The 23457-nt window shown below is 43.4% G+C and overlaps 1 protein-coding gene across 2 annotated transcripts in view; it reads right to left on the bottom strand.

The window, feature by feature from the left end:
• Positions 1 to 23457, bottom strand: part of TPH2 (tryptophan hydroxylase 2) — a 95871-nt gene that overhangs the window by 45118 nt on the left and 27296 nt on the right. For both annotated transcript variants that reach the window (XM_039221427.1, XM_039221426.1), the window contains exons 6-7: positions 16598 to 16794; positions 12233 to 12368 (exon numbers count right to left, since the gene is read on the bottom strand). In XM_039221427.1, the coding sequence (XP_039077358.1) occupies positions 12233 to 12368; positions 16598 to 16794 (333 nt within the window). The remainder of the gene's footprint in view (positions 1 to 12232; positions 12369 to 16597; positions 16795 to 23457) is intronic.

The following is a 23457-nucleotide window of genomic DNA, read 5'->3' as shown; positions in this document are numbered from 1 at the left end:
AAATACCTACTTGTTAATAGTAGAAAATAGTGTTCCTTCAGCTACTACTGATGTTGTTGTTGAAATTATCTGTTACTATCAAAAGACAATGATAATACTTTCAAGTCTTGGGGCCTCTGATGTCTTAACTTGCCCTGGGTATACCCCAAACCAAACTTCTCCTGAGGGGAAAGATGGCTGCTTTGCTGAGGGGGTGAGCTCTGCGTTAAAATGCAAGAAACGGAGGCCAGATGAGATTGGCTTTCTGAGAACGTGCCATTTCCTGAAAACTGCTAGTAGTAATGCTTCTCTGTAATCCTGAACAGCAACAAGGATAATAGCACAGTGGAGGAAGCCAGTTGGCTAGGCAGGAAGCTTGGCTCTGCGCTCCAGGCTCCTAGGGGAAAGAACAAGTTTAAGCTAAAGAGAGTTCATACGAATGAAGGTTAAACTTTATAAAGTTCTGGCTTATCTTCCCAGCTTGGCGGTTAAGACCTTGCCCGGACTTGCCTTCTGCGAGGCCTGATATTAAAAACACCCACAACAGTCAGGGCTTAAGTCAGACAAGTTCACTTCCCCAGAATCTCTCAGATGGCAGCAAGGAAGGAAAATTGAGAAGGGAAAGATCCTATTTTCCCCTCATTACAGACCTAGTGTATCTGTTAGATCAAGAGAAGGGCAGCCGACCTTTCTTATAAATGTGAAAACCTACGTCTTTACCTACTGCTGCTATTACTTAACAGATGAGGATTAATGTCTGAGCCACAAGGAAAGAAAATAAATGGCATATTCTGCCGGTTTTAGAGAGGGTTCTGTTGTTCTAATAAGCAAAGGCTAAGCATAAAATTCATTCACTTAGAAACAGATGAAAAATACTGTCAGAAATAATTCACTTTTATTTTTCTTATAAAATTGAAACACAGCAGTAATTATAAGAAAAATCACCTGACTACAAAGCCTTTTTAAAACTTTAAAACAGTTATATTTAAAGATAACATTAATTGCCCCTAAAATGTTCAACTGTGACAAGAGAGAATTTCCTCAACACAAATGCATTTAGTTGTACTATGGCAATAGACATCGCAATATTCATCATTGGTGTCATGAATTATTTCCTAATGGTGGAAGTTCGCCCTATGATTTGAAAAGCAGCCTACCAGGAGAGAGCAGAAGATACACCCACATCAGTACATGCCGAATAATCAATCATCCCAACGCAGCTCTGAATCAGGAGCTCCCTCATTGAATAAGCTTATACTATGCTATGCCAAGTGTATTTTTGTTACTAGTGTGTTAAGCCCAACATCCGAAAGTAAAATAGAATGAATATTTTAAATGTTTTCACTAAAACACTTTTAAAAGGCATTTCTGATACAAAATTGCATTATTACGTCGGTAATAGTTTTCTGGAAAGACAGATATTGTACTGGCTTGACCTTGAAAAATTGATGTTGGAGAATGAACATTTATATTTAAAATTCTTGGTTGCTTCTCCCTGAGCAATGGACAAGGGGTAGAGGGCATGTGCTATGGGTGTGTATTTCAGAACTGCCCTGGGCAATGTTTCAAGTTTCAAAGGGGATCCAGTACAGAACTATGAGGCATTTGGCCACCTCTGTTAAGAAATCTAGATAGAGGTAGGTCTGGGCTATGTTGAGGAGAACTAGACCAGATTACACAGGAGTGTGTGTGTGTGTGTGTGTGTGTGTGTGTGTGTAGCCTTAGAAAATGGGGTCTTCTCATGAACAGACACTTCTCCAAAGAGGACATCCAGATGGCCAACAGACACATGAAGCGATGCTCAGCATCCCTCCTCATCAGGGAAATACAAAACAAAACCACACAGAGATACCACCTCATGCCAGTCAGAGTGGCTAAAATGAACAAATCAGGAGACTATAGATGCTGATGAGGATGTGGAGAAACAGGCACCCACCTACACTGTTGGTGGGAATGTAAACTGGTGCAGCCCCTCTAGAAAACAGTGTGGAGGTTCCTCAAAAAATTAACAGTAGAACTTCCCTATGACCCAACAGTAGCACTGCTAGGAATTTACCCAAGGGATACAGGAATGCTGAGGCAGAGGGGCACATGTACCCCAATGTTCATAGCAGCACTCTCAACAATAGCCAAAAGATGAAAAGAGCCTAAACGTCCATCAACTGATGAATGGATCAAGAAGATGGGCTCATCTACACAATGGAATACTACATGGCAATGAGAAAGAATGAAATCTGGCCATGTGTAGCAACGTGGATGGAACTTAAGGGTGTTATGTTGAACAAACTGTCAGGCAGAGAAGGACAGATACCATATGTTTGCACATATAGGTAGATTAGGAGGAACTTAACAGAGGACTATGGGTGAGAAGAAGGGGAAAAATAGTTGGAAAGAGGGAGGGAGACAAATCATGAGAGACTCTTGAATGCTGAGACTGATGGGGGTAGGGGAGAGCGGAAGGGGGGTGATGGGCATGGAGAAGGCCACTTGTTGGGATGAGCACTGGGTGTTATATGGAAACCAACTTGACAATAAACTATTTAAGAAAAAAAAAGAATAGCTTAGACAATTTTAGCCAAAGAACAATAAGCTTACTGAGAAGCTACAGTTATTGAAGGTGTGATGTGACACAGAATAGTTAAGTAAACCAACAGAACTGAGTGGAGCTTTGAAACAGACCCATGTATACATGGGAATTTCATAAAAGATAAAGATTACATTCACTGTAGGGAAAGGAAGACTGTTGAAAGGTTGGCACAACTTGTTAATCATTTGGGAAAATATAGTTATATCTCTACTTCTCATTACATACAAAAATAAATTCCAAAATAGATTAAAGAAAAAAAGAAAGAAAGAAAATAGGGTCTTCTTGCCCAACCCTTCTTTATTTCAGAGATTTCAGTCAATCCACACAGCTTCTGAAGGAAAGCATGAAATTTAACTCCTTGAGAATATAGTTTTCTTGAGCTATATTTCCTTTTTTTTTTAATGTTTATTTATTTTTGAGAGAGAAAGAGACAGAGTGGAAGCAAGGGAGAGTCAGAGAGAGGGGGACAAAGAATCCAAAGCAGGCTCCAGGCTCTGAGCTGTCAGTACAGAGCCTAACATGGGACTCGAACTCATGAACCTCAAGATCATGACCTGAGCCAAAGTCAGATGCTTAACCAACTGAGCCATCCAGTCACCCTCAACTATATTTTTTATTAAAGAGCTCTGCATTTCTGGTGAGCCTGGGTGGTTCAGCTGGTTGACCTTCTGACTCTTGATTCAGTTTAGGTCATGATCCCAGGGTTGTGGGATCAAGCCCTACATTGGGCTCCATGCTGAGTGTGGAGCCTGCTTAAGATTCTCTCTCTCTCTCTCTCTCTCTCCCTCTAGCCCTCTACCCTACTCATGCTCTCTCTAAAATTAATAATTAAAACAAAAGAGCTCTAGGGTGTCTGGGTGGTTCAGTTAAGCATCTGACTCTTGACTTCAGTTCAGGTTATGATCTGAAGGTTCATGAGATGGAGCCCCACATCAGGCTCCATGCTGACAGTACAGAATCTGCTCGGGATTCTCTCTTACCCAATCTCTCTCTCTGCCCCTCCCCTACTCATGCACATGTGCTTGCTAGCTTTCTCTCAAAATAAATAAAGTTGTTGTTGTTGTTGTTGTTTTAAAAAAGGGCTCTGTCTGCATTTCTAAGATACCATTGGGCATCAGGACTCCATATTGTAATTGAAAATCATATACACAAGTACATGTGCACATGCAAATTCAGTTAGCAGATGTTCAACAACCACCTTGCACAAAACACATTCAAAGAGTCTGTAGGAACTAGGAGGAAGAGACCATAGATCCCCTAGAAGCGTGTGCCCAGGGAGTAAAAGTCAACCGAAGTAAAGCAGAGATAGAGAGAGTAGAATACATTCTGCATCTGAAAATTCAAAGCACCTTCTGAGAACCAAAAGCCTAATGTCAGAGACCAAACCAGGGAGTGAGGGAAAGGTCCCTGCCTACAACTTGCTTCTCTTCCCAGTGTCCCTGAGACTCCTTAGCTGAATCACAGCCATTCCAGCAAGAAGCTTCTAGAGACAAATCCAGAGATGCTGATCCCTCCCTGATCCACTCTCCTCCCTGGGGGAGGAGCATCCACTGGTGTCAGACACGGAGGTCACATCCACATATGCGGTGGTCCCTTGGGGACTTGCACGAGGGCTTGGCAGAAGCAGACAATCTCCTAGAACTTCTTCTTAATGTAATAGCTTAAATATTACTCCATGGCTAAAATGAGCAAATCAGAGAACTCTAGATGCTGGCGAGGATGTGGAGAAACGGGCACCCTCCTACACTGTTGGTGGGAATGTAAACTGGTGCAGCCCCTCTGGAAAACAGTGTGGAGGTTCCTCAGGAAACTAACAATAGAACTCCCCTATGACCCAGCAATAGCACTGCTAGGACTTTACCCAAGGGATACAGAAATGCTGAGGCATAGGAGCACGTGTACCCCAATGTTCCTAGCAGCACTCTCCACAATAGCTAAAACATGGAAAGAGCCTAAGTGTCCATCCACGGACGAATGGATCAAGAAGATGTGGTTTATCTATACCATGGAATACTACATGGCAATGAGAAAGAATGAAATCTGGCCATGTGTAGCAACATGGATGGACCTTGAGGGTGTTATGCTGAGCGAAATAAGTCAGGCAGAGAAGGACAAATATCATATGTTTGCATGTATAGGAGGATTAGGAGGAACTTACTGAGGAACAAGGGGGAGAAGAAGGGGGGAAATGGTGGGGGAAAGGGAGAGAGGCAAACCATGAGAGACTCTTGAATGCTGACAAAAACTGAGGACTGATGGATGTGGGGGGGATGGGGGATGGGCATGGAGGAGGACACTTGTGGGGATGAGCACTGGGTGTTATGTGGAAACTAATTTGACAATAAACTATTTGTAAAAAAATATATATATATATATTACTCCAAATATAACTCAGAGCATGTCACAGGATGATATTTTTTAATGTTTATTTATTTTTGAGAAAGAGAGAGCGGCAGAGCATGAGTGGAAGGGGGGCAGAGAGAGAGGGAGACACAGAATCTGAAGCAGGTTCCAGGCTCTGAGTCGTCAGCATAGAGCCTGATGCAGGGTTCGAACCCATAAGCTGCAAGATCATGACCCGAGCCATCCAGGCACCCTGGAATGACATTATTTTTAAAGCTAGGGCAGTGAGCTTTCCTGCCTTTTAAGTGGGACAATATTTAGGGTTAGTTACACAAAGAGGGAAATATATACTTTTTTAGTACCATGTAAAGTGCAGATTGTTTCCCTCTTTTCCTCTCTGCTTCTTTCCTTCCTTCCCTCTCTTGCTCTTTTTCTCTCATTTTAATAAGGGGGAGGTGGGGACAACTTGCACATTTCCTTTTGCTCTTCTTCTTCAGATTCACAGTGAATAACCACTTTTTTATTCTGAAACTATCCTTATCCTAAACACAAAATAGATGAGCAGAATAGGTTGCCCCTTACTGGGCGTGATTGAAGAGAGGGCTCTCTGATCCAAGTGACCTATCCTCACAGCTTTGGTTGCTGCCTATAATTCCACCAGTAAAGGTTCAGGATTTTGCCTGAAGACAGTGACTGTGTAAAAATGCCTCTCTTATTCGTGGAAGGGTGTCCAGAAAGTCCCTGAAATTAGAGTAAAACTACTGGGGAGAGTGGAGAACACTCCCCAGTATAGGGCTGCAGCCTTTCACACAGAGGCCTCACCACACACCATGCATGCCCAGGACTTCAAATAAACCCACAGCATTCACTCCCCTGTGCTCCCTCACTCGATGGATCTCAGACTCGCTCTGGGACTCTGAGTGTTTCTCGAACCTGGCACCTCCTGGTAGCAGTACCGTTCATGGCTTCCACCCACACAGGACTCAGTTTTCACCTTATATGCCAGGTTTGGGGATCCACTGCTCCCTCCGTCTGATCTCCTGGCTCCTGCACTGCCTTTGCCAACTGGCTTTGAGTTCATTACAGTCTTATGAAGGAGACTGACACATGCACAATTAATGACCTTGTCAGTGCTAAAATCGAAGTAACACAAATGTTACAGGATCATCGAGCTCTGATTAGAAGAAACTTCACAGAGAAGGTTGCGATTGAGCGCCATCCTAGAGAAATAAAAGGATTTTACCAGAGTCATTGCAGGGAGAATGAACTACCTGTGCAAAGGGACAGGGGAATCAACCAGCAGGATCACGGGTATGGTAAGAAGTCTTGTGTGGTTGGAGCATACGGTTTTGGAGGCATAAAGAGAAGCAGAAGTTAAGAGTTTAAGGAGATCAGACTTCTCTACACACAACAAAGAACAACAGAGGTTAAACAAGGGAATGCTATCCAGCATTTATGTTTCAGAAAGGAAACAAAGTCTACACACTGCTTCTCAAAGAACAGAGAACGATAATTGGCAGACAGAGCAACCATGTCATCATGACCTATCAAATTTCTTCTAGAACAGTGGTTGTCACTGGGGGCAATGTTGCCGCCCTCAGGGGACATTTGGCAGTATCTGCAGACATCTGTGGTTGTCACCTCTGGCTTGAGTGGAAAGTTGCTCTTGACATCTAGCAGATAGAGGCCAGGGATGCTACTTAACGTTGTGCAAGGCACAGGACCACCCTCCACAACAAGGAATTATCAATAGTGCCGAGGAGGAGAAACCTGTTCTAAAAGTTGCGGTGGCCAGAGGATGCCCTATGACGGGGCCACAGTGGATTCCCAGGGAGGCAGAGAGGGGACCTGGAGATCATGGGCCTTTCCAAATTACTGTCCTGCCACCATTCACGTGCCAGGTGATGCTCACACACCCATGCACCCTGGATCTCTGCATCTTTCCCTCTCATTGCACTGAATGAGAAGGACGCTACTATTGGAATAACCTTGAATTTGACCCAGTTGATTTGTTTAAAGGAAATCATTTACAAACACCAATACTCGATTAGTGACAAAGTTGTGTGTGATCACAGCTCATCAAAGCATATAGCCACACAACGGTGATGTATAGGATCAGTGCCCCGGGTGCTACATAAGGAGAGAAAGATCTCTTTCTGCTTCTAGCAAAATCAGTGACTTTTCAATATAGGTAGGTAGAAACTTATGGAAAAGCAAGTCAGTCCTTTCACCAAGGTAACCAGGAGTCACTGATTCTCCAGAACGTTCACTGCTGTCCTCCAGGACAGAAAACTCTCCCCAGGCAACCAATCCAATCTGCCATACTTCTTAAATTAAAGCCCCACTATCTGGCCAAGTTTAGAGAACACAGAGTCTGTAGAATGTAAAATGCCGCAACAGGCCAAAGACACGTTTAAAACCCAATATTTGTTGAAAGCTAGGAAGGATATCAAAATACATTCTACCCCAACCAAGAACAAAAATAAAATTCTTTTTTCAGATAATGTCTTTTTGCTGCTTTCACTCTCATTTCTACCTGTGTCTTCAGGGCTCACCTTTGTCTCATTAGTGCTGCCTCTACTACAACAGTTCGGCAATTGAAGGCAGTTATTTGGAAGCAGAGCACAGGCACCAAACACAGGAGCCAAGCTGAACTTCACAAATTGGAGATTCTGCCCTCTCGTTGGTTCTCAATTGAGGAAATGGGATTTCATTACAAAGACAATGACTGGAAAAGTGCTTGGGCAGGAAATGGCACTCCCCTCCCCCCTCGTGGTGCCCCATCCATTCAACTGCAGCTGTGAAGGGACTTAGGACTTTGCAATACATCCCAATTAAAGGGATCTTTACAGAGAATTGTGTCTGCACAGTTTATTTCTGGAAGGGTGAGGTGGAAACTGGCATCAGTGGTCACCTCTGGGGAGCTGAAGGGGGTGTCAAGGGAGCAGAGGAGGGAAAGGAAGTCACTATTCACAGTTTATTTTTTAAAAATTTTTAAGTTTATTTATTTATTTTGAGAGAGACAGAAAGTGTCCATGAGCAGGGGAGAGGCAGGGTGAGAAAGAAAGAGAGAATCCCAAGCAGTCTCCGCATTGTCAGCACAGAGCCCCATGTGGGGCTTCAACCCAGGAACCATGAGATCATGACCCGAGCCAAAATCATGAGTAGATGCCTAACTGACTGAACCACTCAGATGGTGTTCCCCCTGCCTTTTTTTTTTTTTTTACGTCCACAGTGTGCTTTGAATTCTGAATCATGTACATGTATTACCTACTCATAAAATAATAATTTAAAAACCAACGAATAATAGAAAACCCACTCCCCCCCAAAAAAAATTCTGTAAAAAACCCCAAGTTAGCATATCCCATGTTTCCATCCTCTGACTTAAGCTTCCTCTTGTCTGTGTGGTCATGGGGGTCGTAGAAGAAAACACTCACATCTACAGTGGGAGCTTTAAATTCACTTCTGAACTCCCAACACTTCCCAACTACCAGGGGCTTCTCCAGGAGATCCCACCCAGGGGCACCTCAAAGACAACACTCCCCAAAACCAAATCTCCTCTTCTCTCCCTCCTTCCTTCCCCCTTCCTTCCAAGCCAAATCCTGTTCCAATATTCTCAGCCATTATTAGAAGAAAAAAAAAACTATCTATTTAACTTCCCAGTCTAAAAACTTTAGCATTACCTTGAGGACACTCTCCTCACCCTCATAGTCATCAAATATTGTTAATTCCATCACAATGGCACTTTTCAAATAGGTTACCTCTTGTCCTATCCCACTGACCTTTTCTAGTTCAAGAACTTATAAACTATATTCCTTCACTGGAATGTGAGCTTCTGCTGGTTTTCCAGCTAGTTCATTCTTTATACCTCCCCATAACCCAATCCCCATTATTTTTCTCAAACACAATTATCTGATCATGCTCAAGAACCTTGGATAACTCCCTGCTGCCTACAGAACTGCCCGAGTTTGACAAATAATCATTTACACTGTGGACTGAAAAACAAAAACAAAAACAAAAAACATTCCATCCCTAACACCTACCCATGCTCTGGTCACTCTGATGTAACACGCCTTGCTCTTTATGCCTCTTGTGAGCTTCCTCAATTTTGCACTTGCTGTTTCCTTGACTTGAAAGCTTTCTCCTCCTTCCCCACCCTGCCTTGTACAAAAACATAAATTCTTATTCACTCTTCTAGACCCCCACTCAGTTTAAACCCTCTCTGAACAGCCTTTCAGGACTGCTCCCTGCTCTGTACTCCTCTCACACTTTATACACACCTTCATTATAGCCCTAACCACACTTTCATAATTATTTATGTTTCTATCTCCCCTGCCAGAATGTGAGCTGCTTTAAGAAACAGCTGCTATATTTTATTCATCTTTGAATCCACTGCACCTCCCTGCCAGCATTGCACATAAATGTTTGCTGAATGAATTGGCTGAAAGTACTTTGGTAAAAATGTAACACATTATCCCAAAATTTTATAGACCTCTGTGGCTAAAATCTCATTTCTTTGCCCTCTCTCTCTGCATACCTATTGGCACGCTATCCCAGGTCTCACGGGGGCCAGTTATTCAAAAGGAACTAACAAAGTGCCTGCTATTTGTAAACAGGGCCATTTGTAAACCCTCTGGGCTAGATATAGAGATTGCCTTTCTAACTCTGACAATGCTCCTCTGAGTACTCACTCCACTATAAGAAGCATTTCTTTTCCAAATGTCTTGAGTCCTATAAGTAACCTTTGTTTACCCTGAAAACACTTTCCGGGAAGCTGAAAGGAGCTTAAAAAGCAATGTAGTGACCCTGTCTGAGACCTACCTGGTCAGTGAGCCTCATGCCCAAGGAAGAGGAGGAGGGGAGCTTCAGAGACTCAGCTCAAATCCCTGCCTACTTCCACTACCACTACCAACATCAGCTAGTCCACGGCTTCAAACTCCAAGGACTCTCTGCTCCCCAGTGAAGATCAGGGCAGCCCATTAATCACAATATTGTTTTAGTAAAACAGCATGATAAGCAAAGTGATAATGCCAGTATCCTGAAGAACAACGGGTGACAAACAAGAGTAAGATCACGGGTAGGCGCTCATTCAAATGGAGCCCAAGGGGGTAGAGACCAAGTGACAACTTCCAGCCTTGGGGTCTTTGGCTTTTGCTCTTTTCTCTCTACCTGGAATGATCTACCAGGAAATATTTGGAAAGAAGAAAAGGGGGTTGTGCCTGGGTGGCTCAGTCAGTTAAATGTCCAATTCTTGATCTCAGCTCAGGTCATGATTCATGGGTTTGAGCCCCACGTCAGGCTCTGTGCACAGAGCCTGCCTGGGATTCTGTCTCTCCCTCTCTCTGCCCCTCCCCAACTTGCATACACTATATTCTCGCGCTCTCTCTCTCTCTCTCTCTCTCTCTCTCAATAAATAAATAAACTGAGGGGTGCCTGGGTGGCTCAGTTGGTTGAGCTGCAGACTCTTGATTTCGACTCAGGTCATGATCTCACAGTTTGTTAAGTTCAAGCCCCACATAGGACTCTGGGCTCAAAGCAAGCCTGCTTCAGAGCCTGTCTTCCTCTCTCTGCCCCTCCTACATGCTCCCTCTCCCTCTCTCTCTCAAAAATAAATTAATTTTAATAAAAAAATTTTTATAAATAAACGTAAAAAAAAGGAGATACTTGCGTTCAGGTCTCTGTTCAAATGTCACTTCCCAAGGGGCTTTCCTGATGACTCAACCCAAAAGAGAAGTCACTACTGTTTGTCTTCTTGTTTTATTTGTCTTTACAGCATTTTTAGCACATCATAGCACTTACACCTGCTATCATATTACCTAGGTGTTTGTATGCTGACCATTGTCCCCTACCTCCACTCATTCACCCAAGAGAACAGAAACACTGTCTTGTTCCTAGACCATCCAAGCACATATTAATCTCCCAATAAAATGTATTTTCTAAAAAAAAAAAAAAAAAGGAAATATTCAAGTAGTTAGCCATTTCAGTGAAGATGTAAGACCTAAATTAAAATGTTAAAATCTAGCAAGGTAAAAATATATGTAATAAGTGGATGGTAAGGAAAGTAAAGAACATTGGCTGAGGAAGAAGTGATTGTGCATGAGGATGGCAAGAGAATGTGTCCCAGAGATGAGATTTGTGTCTGCCTTGAAGGCACTGGAAAATTCAGTAAGTTTAAGAAAATGAGCTAGTGATGGGGGCGCCTGGATGGCTCAGTCCATTAAGCATCTGACTTCTGCTCAGGTCATGATCTCACGGTTCATGGGTTTGAGCTCTACGTTGGGCTCTGTGCTAATGGCTCAGAGCCTAAAGCCTGCTTCAGATTCTGTGTCTCGCTTTCTCTCTGCCCCTCACCTGCTCACATTCTCTCTCTCTCCCTCCCTCTGTCTCCCTCTGTCTTTCTCTTTCTCTCTCAAAAATAAATAAAGATTAAAAAAATTTTTTTTAAAAAGAAAATGGGTCAGTGTTTCACACTGGGAGACCACAATCCAAGTGTTACAAAACCAAATTATTAACACATGAGAGTTCACAGCTTACCCAGCTGTTGGCCTCCCATTGTCTGAGAGAGAGAGGATAAAGCCCCAAAGGAAAGCTGACAGAGTCCAAAAAGAATTGTAAACCCCATATAAATCTAGAGTGGTACGTAGGACTGGAGGAGTATTCAAGAAACTAAGACAGCAGAAAAAGCATAGCACAAAGTGCTGAGTTTTGGGTGTGAAGTGAAACACTGAAGGAGAAGGAACCAGTCCTGAGAATCGCCATGGTGGATGTGCATGAACTTCCTTAACATGGAGGTGCCTCCTCATGGGAAAAGATGCGTGAGTCCCAGCTGTGTCAAGGTTGACTTATCCCTTTGTGCCTGCATCTCCCCCTCAGTAAAAATGGAGATAATCATCTATATCATGGGATTGCTGTGAAGATTAAATGAGTTGATGAGAATAGCACCTGGCATGTTGGGATTATCCTTATTATCAGAATTTTGAGCCCTGCTTCTTAAATGCAACATTGTCCTAATGGTCTATAGGGATCATGGTTTTATAAAAATGACACATGTTTTAAGGAGCAATATCATCAACGGCTGGGCCAAAGCAAAAGGCTTGGTGTGGGGATAAAGTTAGAGAGACAAACCAAAGTGAGAATATGGAGACCCCACATACCCAGCTGAGGAACCTGGTTCTTTGAGCGAGGACTTGGCTCGCTGGCTAGACTGATGCAATTACTTGAGAGATCAAAGAGGGCCTAAGTCACTTCCAAATACGGCGAGTACTGACCACTTGACAGTGTGGTGGTCTTCATGCAGCCTAGGCATCCAACGTGGGTACTCACGGTTCCGGGGTGTAGAGGGGGTCCGAGCCATGCCGGACGTACTGAGTGCAGTGGAACACTCTGTAGGCCAGTCCTGCCAGAAAGTCTCGTGGACTCAGGTATCCAGCCACCGGCCTCACCGTGAAGCCTGATCTTTCTAAAATGGCGACAGGAAGAGCCAGCTAAATATTAACTCGACCAGACTTGAGGGCCCAAGCAGGGCATCCTATTATTTATAAGGAGATTCTAGAAACAGAGTAATCAAGGTCTTAAACCCCTTGACAACTGAATGACATATACCGTTTATAGCTATCACGTTTGTGGTTTCTGATTACTAAAATATACTCCCGAATGATGGTTTCCAGGGGAACAAGACATTCATTAAAATGGGGGGAAAAAGCGAAAAAACTGTTAAAGATTTAAATTCAGAAACCAAATTAGGATAAGAAAGCTCAAATTCACAGGACAGGTGATGCTTACTTACCATGTATTACCTGGGATGTTTCTAAAAGACACATCCAGGTGGGGATCCATTCTGCCTGTATGTGTTTAGTTAATACATGGCTAACTCACCCCCTTGTGGAATCAGTTCACACTACAGCTTTCTATTGTCAATACCACCTAACTCCTTCCTCCACATTGCTGTTTTCTGTGATATTATGAAAACAATCATATTAATTTCTGTTATTTATTTAAAGAGGTACACTAAAGCTCTACATGTCTATTGGTTTATGGTAAGAGGAAACAAAATAGTGGAATAAATACAATCTATGAAACTGCCCTATACTGCTAACTCAGTTAGGCCTGGGTCATCAGTGTTCTCAGTTTAAGGGCTACCTAATGCTTGTTTCTCATGAAGGCCCAGGAAATTTACAACGGGAGAGCTACTCTTATCTCTGACACGAGCTTTGTAAAGCCTCCCATTCTGAAAACCTCATCTCATTAGGAGAGCGTCTGAGAACGGCTAGAATGGTTTTAAAAGGCAAGAACCAATTAAGCTTATAAAACAAGTTCAACCTGGGATTTCTGGTATCTACCTGAAAATATTCCTGTTCTCAGGTTTCCTCAGACCCACAATTCTAACAATAATATGTTCGTTCCAAAAGCTTTTACTTTGGATTGTTCCCTAGTGAATATCAAAAAGTTAAGTGTATTTTCTTCTTCTCTTCCATTCTATGCAATTAAATCAGTATATCCCCCACGTAGGACCTGAGTAGGGGTACACAGAAGATCGTTCCTTTTTTGAATAGTTATGGATCTTATTTTTATTTAATTTTTTAAAAAATATGTAGCTAACACATTATCAAGAACTTTGGATTTGTGGATATCATTGCTTACAAAGTTTCCTTTTTAAATAAATTAGGTATTTAAAAGTGAGTCCGTTAACAAACAAATACCATATACACGTAAATTATGCTTGCTATGTGCCAATGAATGGTGCAGACTGAGATCCCAGTGTCGGGTTGTGTAAGCATTGTGAAAAGTAACAGCAAGGGCAACAGTAACTAAGACTGCTATGTTCAATGTATATCAGGAAATAACTTTAGGGCTTCTAGGTATAGTAGTTATTTCCCTTTGCAGCCACCTTGTGAGGGAGATTAAAATTATGATCTCCATTTCCAGAGGCACAGAGAGGTTAGGATAACTCACTTGAGGTTACCCAGCCAAGAATTCAGCCCAGGCATTCTGCATCCAGATTCTGTGCTATTCCACGCCACCTCTTATCAAAATATTAAGCTGAGAGACAGATGTGGCAAAAATTATGGGCTGGTATTCTAATTACTGGAGTTTGAGAAACAACACAGTAAAAAGCAATTCCCATATATCAGCAATCAACCCACGGTAAATCTATAATACGCACATAACTCTGTGGGAAACAAAGAGGGACATGCCAGAGGCAAGGCCATTAGGGAGAATATAATCCAGTTAAACAACAGCATAAGACATTATGTAATTAGGCACTAATTAAGTGATACTGATTAGTGGTTCTTAGTCTCTTTCTCTTAGTCTCTTTCTCTGATAATACATATCATGGATGATGTTCACCCATGGGGCTCTCCCGTTGCACCAGGTGGGGTTCTCAGGGTACCTGCTCTCAGACCATGCCTGTCTCTCTCCTGATAAACACGTGATCTAGAATGAAATCGGAGGGGGGTTGTCATGGTGACTGCTATGATCATGATTCATAGAGAAGGCAGGACTTGCTCTGAGTCTTGGAGAATAGGTAGAATTTGATAGGTAGAGGAGGCATGAGTTTCCTAGCAAGAGACAGAATGTGAGCAAGGGTATGAGAGCCCGCAGGTAGAACGGGGTGGGGGTGGTTGTAGCACAGTCGTCACAGGGGACAGTCTTGGTAAGCTGGGTCGGGGGCCTTGAGTTGAGGCTGAGCAGTTCTGAGTTTGATCATACAAACCAGAGATCAGCACACCATGGCCTATATTCCAAATCCAGCTTGTTTTTCTATACCCCATGAGCTAAGAATAATTTTTACATGTTTTAATGGCCACAGTTAAATGGTTATCTAAGGACCTACATAATGCTCTCAACTCTGCCTCTTGGCCAACAAAAACTAAAATATTTACTATCTGGGCCTTCACCGGAAAAAAAAAAAAAAATCAAAGGGGAGCCACTGATAGCTTCTGAGCAGAGATGCCAGGAAGGAAGTACTGCTTTAGGAAGCTTCATCTGGAAGCAATGGACAAGACAGCAGAGGGGAGAAGACACAGACATCAAATCTGTAAAATGGGGACCTCAATTTGGGTGGTGGCAGTGGGATGGAAAGAAAAGAACAGGCTTGTGATGGTTCCAAAGCGAGAGGTATCCATACCTGGAGACTGCGGTCAACTGAATATTAGCCCTACAAAGATGCCGATGCCCTAATGTCCTGAACCTGGGAATATGTGGCAAACTGGACCCTGCAGAGGTGATTAAGAATTTTCAGATGGGGAGATGATCCTAGATGACTCAGGTGGGTCTGATATGATAACAAGGGTCCTTACAAGAGGAACAGAGGAGGGTCAGAGTCCGAGAAGGAGATGTGACAAAGGGAAGCAAGAGGTCGGAGCGGTGCAAGGCAAAGGCCAGGAGCCAAGGATTGCACATGGACTCGAGAAGCTGAAAAAGCAAAGAAATAGAAGCCTCCAGAAGGAATGCAGCCCTAGGGCACCTGGGTGGCTCAGTTGGTTAAATGTCCGACTTCGGCTCAGGTCCTGATCTCACGGTTCGTGAGTTCGAGCCCCAAGTTGGGCTCTGTGCTGACAGCTCAGAGCCTGGAGCCTGCTTCGGATTCTGGGTTTCCCTCTCTCTCTGCCCTTCCCCTGCTCACACTCTGTCTTTCTGTCTCTCAAAAATAAATAAACATTTCAAAATTTTAAAAAGAAAGAAAGAAAGAATACAGCCCTGCCAAGACCTTGATTTTAGGCTTCTCACCTCCAGCACTGTGAGGTAACACAGGCACTAGGTCTGGGGTGACGCGTTACAGCAGCAATAGGAAAGGAGTAACAAAGACCAATGACACGGTGGGGAGGGTGGTAGGAAGTCCGGGGGGGGGGGGGCCTTAGACAAAGCCTAGTGAGTCTAGAGAATAAAATATCACCAATAGAAAGGGTAGGCAGGCGAGGAAGTGAGTTCCAGGACAGGAGGAAGGCAACAAGGCTTCTGCTTTTACAACTGCTGTGATGGAAATGGGGAAAGAAAAGAACAGAGAACCCGGAGACTCAACCCCAGGGAAGCTCAGAGGAGGGAGTGCAGCCACATGAAATCGGCCCCCATCTGCCACCTCTACAAACTCTCCCAGTTGCCATCCCAGGAGGGTCAGTGAAGAGAGCGACCACACAGGGGACATGAACTTGAGGTGACCCTGTGCCCCTTCTTCTTCCTTCCTCAATCTGCCATGACTATGGTCCCTGGCACATAATTGATACATACCAATATTGCTTTGATTATTTGACCGGTTTCCCCCAAAGGAAAGTCACGGGTGCTCAAGATTACCCATGATATGTTTTCATGCAGTACATAATTTTTAACAAAGCAAATAAAATGTCATCTCTGAGGCCGTTCCATCCCCATGTAGCCCCACAGAGTAGTTCCCCTGGATCGGAAAAGCTCAAAGCCGAACTCGCAAATACCCTGTGGGGTTTACCACGTACACAGCCAACCACCAGAGAGCCCACGGAGCCCCTGAGTGGCATGAGCCGCTGAGTCCCCCTCTCCGCCCACAGTCCCTGCTCCGCTTCCCGCAGGTGGCCCCGGGATCGCTGCTTCCTTTTTAAATTAAAGGGAGTTTGTCCGTTTTTGTAAAAAAGGGCCATTGCTGCACTGTGTGTCCTTGGAGGGCAGACAAGGATGTTGGCTGGAAAGAGGAGACACAGACTGGTGAAGTCTTACCTTTCAGAAACACGGAGACGTCCTCAAGTTGAGGCACGTTGTCCTCCCGGTAGCCACAGTATTTAGTCAGCAGAGGGAAGTTCTTCAAATACTCCCGGCAAGCGTGAGTGGGATAGAGCTTGGAGAGCTCTCGGAACACAACGCCCCACGTTTTCGTCTCTTCCTCCGTGTACTCCACCCTGGGAATGGGCTGGCCGCTGGGCAGGAGAGAAGACCGACCCAATGACTCCAGCTCTGGAACTGGTTAAATGTATTCTCACTTCACCTACCATTCTTTTTTTTTTTTTTTTTAATTTTTTTTTAATTTAACATTTATTTATTTTTGAGAGACAGAGATAGAGCACGAGCGGGGGAGGGTCAGAGACAGAGGGAGAGACAGAATCGGAAGCAGGCTCCAGGCTCTGAGCTGTCAGCACAAAGCCGGCCTCAGGGCTCATAATCAAAAATCACAAGGTCACGACCTGAGCCGAAGTCTGACACTTAACCAACCCAGCCACCCAGGCATCCCCATACCTACCATTCTTGTAAAAGTTATTATAAAGTGGGACACCTGAGTGTCTAAAAGGATCCCGTTAAGACTCTTTCTAATTTTTTTTTATGTTTAGCTTTGAGAGAAACAGAAAGAGAGTGAACAAGCAGGGGAGGGGCAGAGCGAGAGGGAGACACAGAATTCGAAGACAGGCTCCAGGCTCTGAGCTGTCAGCACACAGCCAGACGGCGGGCTCAAACTCACAAACCTTGAGGTCATGAACTGAGCCGAAGTTGGACGCTTAACCAACTGAGCCACCCAGGCGCCCCAAGAATTATTTTTTAAAGTAAATGCTAACCTTCTAATTCTGTGTGTGTATTCGGACTGCTACAAAAATGATTTGATTAAATTATATCTTCACACATCCTTATGGAAATTGGATAGGATTTATGTTCTTACACTGAGATCAATAACTAGTAAGAGTTCTGGATAGGGGGAAACTTATTTAGGAACAAAACTGTGCTCTGAAAGCCTTTTCTGCAATCACCTAACAGTGGCAATAAATGGATGTTGTCTCTAGAAAATGAAATTGCCTGTGGGTGCTCTTTGTTCCATGTAGGGAAATCACCCCAATCTCCGAGTGTAATTTTGAGATTGTTTTGTTTAGTGAATAAAATCCCTGGGAACTGCTAAAAAAAAAACAAAAAAAAAAAACAAAAACAAAAACAAAAAACTATACTGAATTCTTGGGGTGTATGGCTGGCTCAGTCAGTAGAGCATGTGATTCTTGGTCTTGGAGTTGTGAGTTTGAGCCCTACATTGGGTGTGGAGACTCCTTAAAAATAAAATCTTTTTTAAAAAAAACCATACTAAATTCTGAAGTGAGAGTTTTACAAACTTCCCAAGAGGGGCATTCATTACATATCATGCCAGGGGGGGTGGGGGGGTTCATGCATTAGGCCTTTCATTTTAGGAGAGGGCGTCAGGAAACTTTTTCTGACAAAGTCCACAAAGCAAATATTTTTAAAATTTTTTAATGGTTATTATTTATTTTTGAGAGAGAGAGAGAGAGCATGAGCAGGGGAGGGACCAAGAAGAAGGGCAAAGAGAGAGGGAGACATAGAATCCAAAGTAAGTTTCAGGCTCTGAGCTGTCTGCACAGAGACTGACATGGGGCTTGAACTCATGATCCATGAGATCATGACCTGAGCCTAAGACAGACGGTGAACCATCTGAGCCACCCAGGTGCCCCATACAAAGTAAATATTTTAAGCTTGTGTGCCACCCTATCTCTGTCACAACTGTTCAGTTCTGCCATTGTATCTCAAAGACAGCCAAAGACAACATGTAAACAAATGAACATAGTTGTATCCTGATCAAACTTTCATTACAAAAACAGACAGCTGGCTGGAGTTGACCTACAAGCAATAGTGTCCTGATGCTTGGGTTAGACTATAGAGAGGCAACTCAGGACTGGAATGGGCGCTGAGGACTTCCTGGAGGAGGCTAAGCTTTAGTGTCCAGGGAGGATTTGTGAGTTCCGGGGCAGAAAGGTGAGGAGGAATTGCTGTTCTAACAGCAGCCAGCAGCCATGAGCCCGAAACAGAGCTCCTGAAGCAGCCTGAGACCAGTAGATGGAGGGAAGTATGGACATGTGCCTTTACAAGCTATTGTTTGACAGACTAGAATCTGAATTAGCCTCTGATAAGATACCTATTTTAAAAGTGAAATTAGGGTTTGAGAAAACCTCTCATGATATACTCCAAAGCCACGTACAGCACCCCACTCCCACCCCCCACCCCCCACTGCCCACCCTGGCCACTCAGTCAGAAGTTCTGGCCCTACAGACAGCACATATATGCACACAACATATGGAAGTCCAAGTACACACACACCAAACTAGGAATTCTACCGCTGCCATCTACATAACCCAGCCTGCAGCAAGCAGCCTCCACAGGATCCCAACGGTGGCAGCAAATTGCCACTCAGGGTTGCGGCAGCTGCAGGGCGCCTTCAACAAGCTGGGACCACCAGCGGCACCCCCTGAGGAACTAAAAAGGGAAAGAAGATCAGGCTAACAAACAGATCCGCCAACCATTCTACATACTTCAGTGTGTTCCTGCCAAAATGCTTTCTTTTTAAACATTAGGTGCAAATGTGGTTCCTACTGCCCCAAATAATTTTTATTAAAAAAAAAAAAAAATTAACTGCAGTCCATGAGGGAGAAGGGGAAAACACACGTAAGAAAGGACAAGAAATTAGCATTTGCTTTCTCTAAGTACCAAGACTGGGGCTTATGCAAACCAAATTAGAACAAGATTAGCCTTGTTTAAATTTGGCTGTTGATAACAAATAAAAAATTACAACCTGGCAAATATTTGCAGAGAAGATCAAGACTGCTAAGACTTTGCATCTATGGTTAAGTTTAGACTGAAAGCTTGAAATGGAAAGGTAAAAATAGAAAAGATGTGAGGAAATAAATATATAAACGGTCTGCCTTCAGTTCCAGAAAATTCAACGAAATCAATTTGAGTCGGGTAAGCCAATAAAGCTGATAAGAGCTGTGCACAATCAGAAGTTAGGAAAGCGACGAGGCTGAAACAATAAATGAAATATTGAGAAGCCATTTGAAAACAATCATTAGGTCAAACTTTTCCCTTCAGTGCTAATCTGCAAACCTTTCAAAGGAGAGCTGAATATAGCCCACAGCAAACGGCAGAAGGAAAGCAAGTGTGAGGTAGAAGGGGAACAGAGAGTTTTACAGATCTGTTACTGAGTAACGAATCTCCAGGGTCAGTCTTGGGTATGTAGAGAGTCATGTACATTTTCATTTGTTTCCCCTGTCTGTCCTGCCTGGGTGGCTAATTAGCCTACTCCCTGAGTTCCTGGCTGCTGCCTGTATGGCTACTACCCCGATGGTAGGTAAGGCTAACACTGACATATTAAGACATCTCATTCTATTCCAGTCCCTACCCCCAGGTAGCTAGGTGAATGTTTAAAAATTTTTTTAAGTATCTTCATTTTTGATAGAGACAGAGTGCGAGAGGGGAAGGGGCAGAGAGAGAAGGAGACAGAATCTGAAGCAGTCTCCAGGCTCTGAGCTGTCAGCACAGAGCCCCAAATGGGGCTTGAACTCACAAACCACAAAATCATGACCTGAGCTCAAGTTGAACGCTCAACCTACCGAGCCACCCAAGCGCTCCTCTAGGTAAATGTTTAAAAGCCAACTGCATCACAAAGCAAATCCTAATTTGATCCATTTAATTTCTATCATTAATATTCAAAATACCAATATCCATGAAAAAATAAGAAATTTCTTATTATTCTTAAGAGTTAATAAGTTATTAAGAGTATATAATTAAACCCCATTTTGAGGGCTCACTGGGGGTCAGACACTTTTTTGAGGTACAGTGATTTTTTATTAATTAGTCCACTTGATTCTTACAACTCCATGTAATAGACACTATTATTATCCCCATTTACAGATGAGGATATTGAGGCTCATAGATATTAGGCTATTTGTCCTAAAATCAGGGAGCCAGGCTTAAAACCCAGTCAGTCTGGCTCAAGATGGCTGTAGTCTTAATGAATTGGTACATACCAATGAAATAAAAAATTTATTCCAGACACCAATTTATTTTCATGTACCAAACTAAAATAAGACCTCTAGGTATGTGTATTTATATATAGAATATCTCTTATACAGTCACATGTGATAATGGTCCTTCATGTATTTGTAGATCACATAAAGTATGTCCATATTTATTCACTTATTTAACCCTTTCAGTAAGACTGTAGATAGTGCTTGGGGCACTAGGAATGCATATATGTTTTTAAAACTTTGAAATTTGACATTTGAAAAAATAAAAATTGTAGTTACGAGAAAAACAGAACGCATTGCCCTTCTTTGCCCGTCTATGCTCTTGTCATGGATTAATGTATTTTTGTGTGTGAATTATATATGAGAAGGATTACAGGGAGGTGTTCTGATCTTTTTAGGGTCTAGGTTATATACCCATAATCACTTAATATCTACCTATGGGTACACATTTTAGCATATATGTAACAGCGTCCTTAAACTCTGCTGTGGCCCAAAACTAAAGTCACTTAAGTACTTCACATTCTAGAGAAAGCCCCCAGCAGCTAGACTGGCCAGCCCCTTGCAGGGCTTATTAAAGGCAGCAGAAATGGTCCTACCACTAAAACTGCTCTCTCAGGAGTGCCTGGCTAGCTCAGTGGATGGAACACGCAACTCTTGACCTCGGGGTTGTGAGTTCGAGCCCCACGTTGAGTGTAGAGATTACTTCGAAATAAAATCTTGAAAATAAAGTTCTCTTACACCATCCTTCCCGCCTCACCGCCAAACCTCACCCACCAGTCTAACAGGATACGAGAGATGTGCAGGATTGTGGGGAAGGCCAGTGCTTGAGGGAAAGGCAGTTTCTTTCTCCTTACCCGAGTGAGGAGGATAGGTTGTTCCGTGACAGTCATTTAGAGGGACTGCCCACGAGAAGTGGGGCCTGGCATCTTGTTTCCAGCCGGGACCATGGGACGCCCCTGGTGTGGCCACCGTAGTGGAGCGGCAGAGACAGGAGAGTATCTGGAAGCTAGGAGTAGAGTGCTCTACAGGAGAGAAGAGGGGCCCCCTGACATGCATCCTCTGAAACTTGAGGTTCACGGGAACTTGGAGCCAGATGCCCAACGAAATCTAGAGATTTTGGTGGAATCCAATGTGATGTGCCTGGAAGAAAATGCAGAGGGAGGCCTCACCCTCTCTAATTCTGCTCAGACCTCAGGAGGCAGAAGTGGCTCCCATCACTCCTGCTTTGTGAGGGGTTCATTCCCAAGCTCTGGTGCACACGGCCTGGAGAAAGGGTGGTGGTGTGGCCACTGACAAGGCCAAGGGGGTGCAGGGCACATATCTGTAGGGGTGGAGCTGGTGGGAAGGGCGCTGCCCCCCAAGAAACTATACATCACGCTCTGCAGAGACCATATCAACAGAGACCACCCCAGCAGAAAGAACTTGTCTGCAGCAGGGTAATCCTGGTTCTAACAATCCTGTAAAAGTTCTCAGCCACCTCCCTCCCTCCTTCCAGCTTCCAACTCCAGAGGAACGAAGTCTTTGAAGAGAGAAGGAAACGTGTCTCAGAACCAGCACACGCACATTTACAGCACATTTACACGTAGACACATTCACTCCAAAGAACAGAGGGGCAAGGAGGATACACTTTGAATCAAGTTTGAGATTAATCTTTTTCTAAATGAATGGGACTGGGCTTTAAATACCCAAATGAGACTCTACTAATAATTGAAAATGACAGCAAATTAGATGTTGCTAAGGAACTTGCTTCCCAGCAGGAAAGTAAAATTCAACACAATACAGTTCAAAGCAGTGAGTGGGGAAAATAAAACCATTTTAGCATTCGTATAAACCCCAACAAGAGGAGACTTCTCAACAAACTAATGACATGTAAATATTATAATTAGATCTTCAGGGAGTCTCCACCATGTATATGGAATTAGTTGGGATTCCAGAATTCTCAATAACCACCAAAATGATTATTCACAGATTCCTAAATCACTGAAGAAAAATAGATGTAACTTCCGGTAGCTTCTATTCACTGCAGATTCAGTCCCCTTATGAAAGATGGTAAATTAAGGCCTTATAAACACAATAAGGAATCCATGCTCAGTGAAGACAATACCAGGAAAAGGACTACAGTGGTCACCATAGAATTTAGGCTTGGTGATAGAAAAAAACAAAAACAAAAACAAAACCTGATGCAATACGTTACTCGGAGATACTAGGAACTTCCTTTGGAAATACTGAGGGCTGTGGGAGGCATCTTTCTGCCTGTAAGGTTAAATGCCACTCTTACTAAAGACAGGGGGATGAGTCTGAAAACCTGCCTTGTCCCCACAGAGAGAAGAAAGTGGAAAGTACAGAGATAAATATAATTGGGGGGAGAGGGGCAGGACGTTTATAGTCATCTAGGTAAGTCCCGAGCTTGTTAAAGTTGTTTAGCAAATACATTCTTGCTACTGAAATCCAGGGACATACATGTTCCCCTCGAGGCTGAAATTATGGGAGTTATTCCTGTAGCCAGATGAACAAGCAACAATGCTTCTTTTTTTTTTTTTAACTATTTCTTTGATCTTCTGCTCCAGCAGCTCCAACCACAAGACAGTTTTCTTATACATTGTTTTAATGTGGGGGATTGGAAAACACTTGATGACAGCAGTGCATCCTGGCTGCCTCCCAGAGTCCTTGCTGGTGGAATTCCAAATGTGAGATGTACTTTCTTTGCTTATGTTATCTTCAGAGGAACTCCAGTGTCGGAAGCAAATCACTGATTCAGGGGAGGAAGATGTAACCGTCTGCGATTGATAG

The sequence above is a fragment of the Hyaena hyaena genome, unplaced genomic scaffold, assembly GCF_003009895.1.
Source record: "Hyaena hyaena isolate Hyena2069 unplaced genomic scaffold, ASM300989v1 scaffold_990, whole genome shotgun sequence".
Classification (NCBI taxonomy): domain Eukaryota; kingdom Metazoa; phylum Chordata; class Mammalia; order Carnivora; family Hyaenidae; genus Hyaena; species Hyaena hyaena.
The sequence above is the reverse complement of the archived record's forward strand: the minus strand, read 5'-3'. Positions and strand labels throughout refer to the sequence as shown.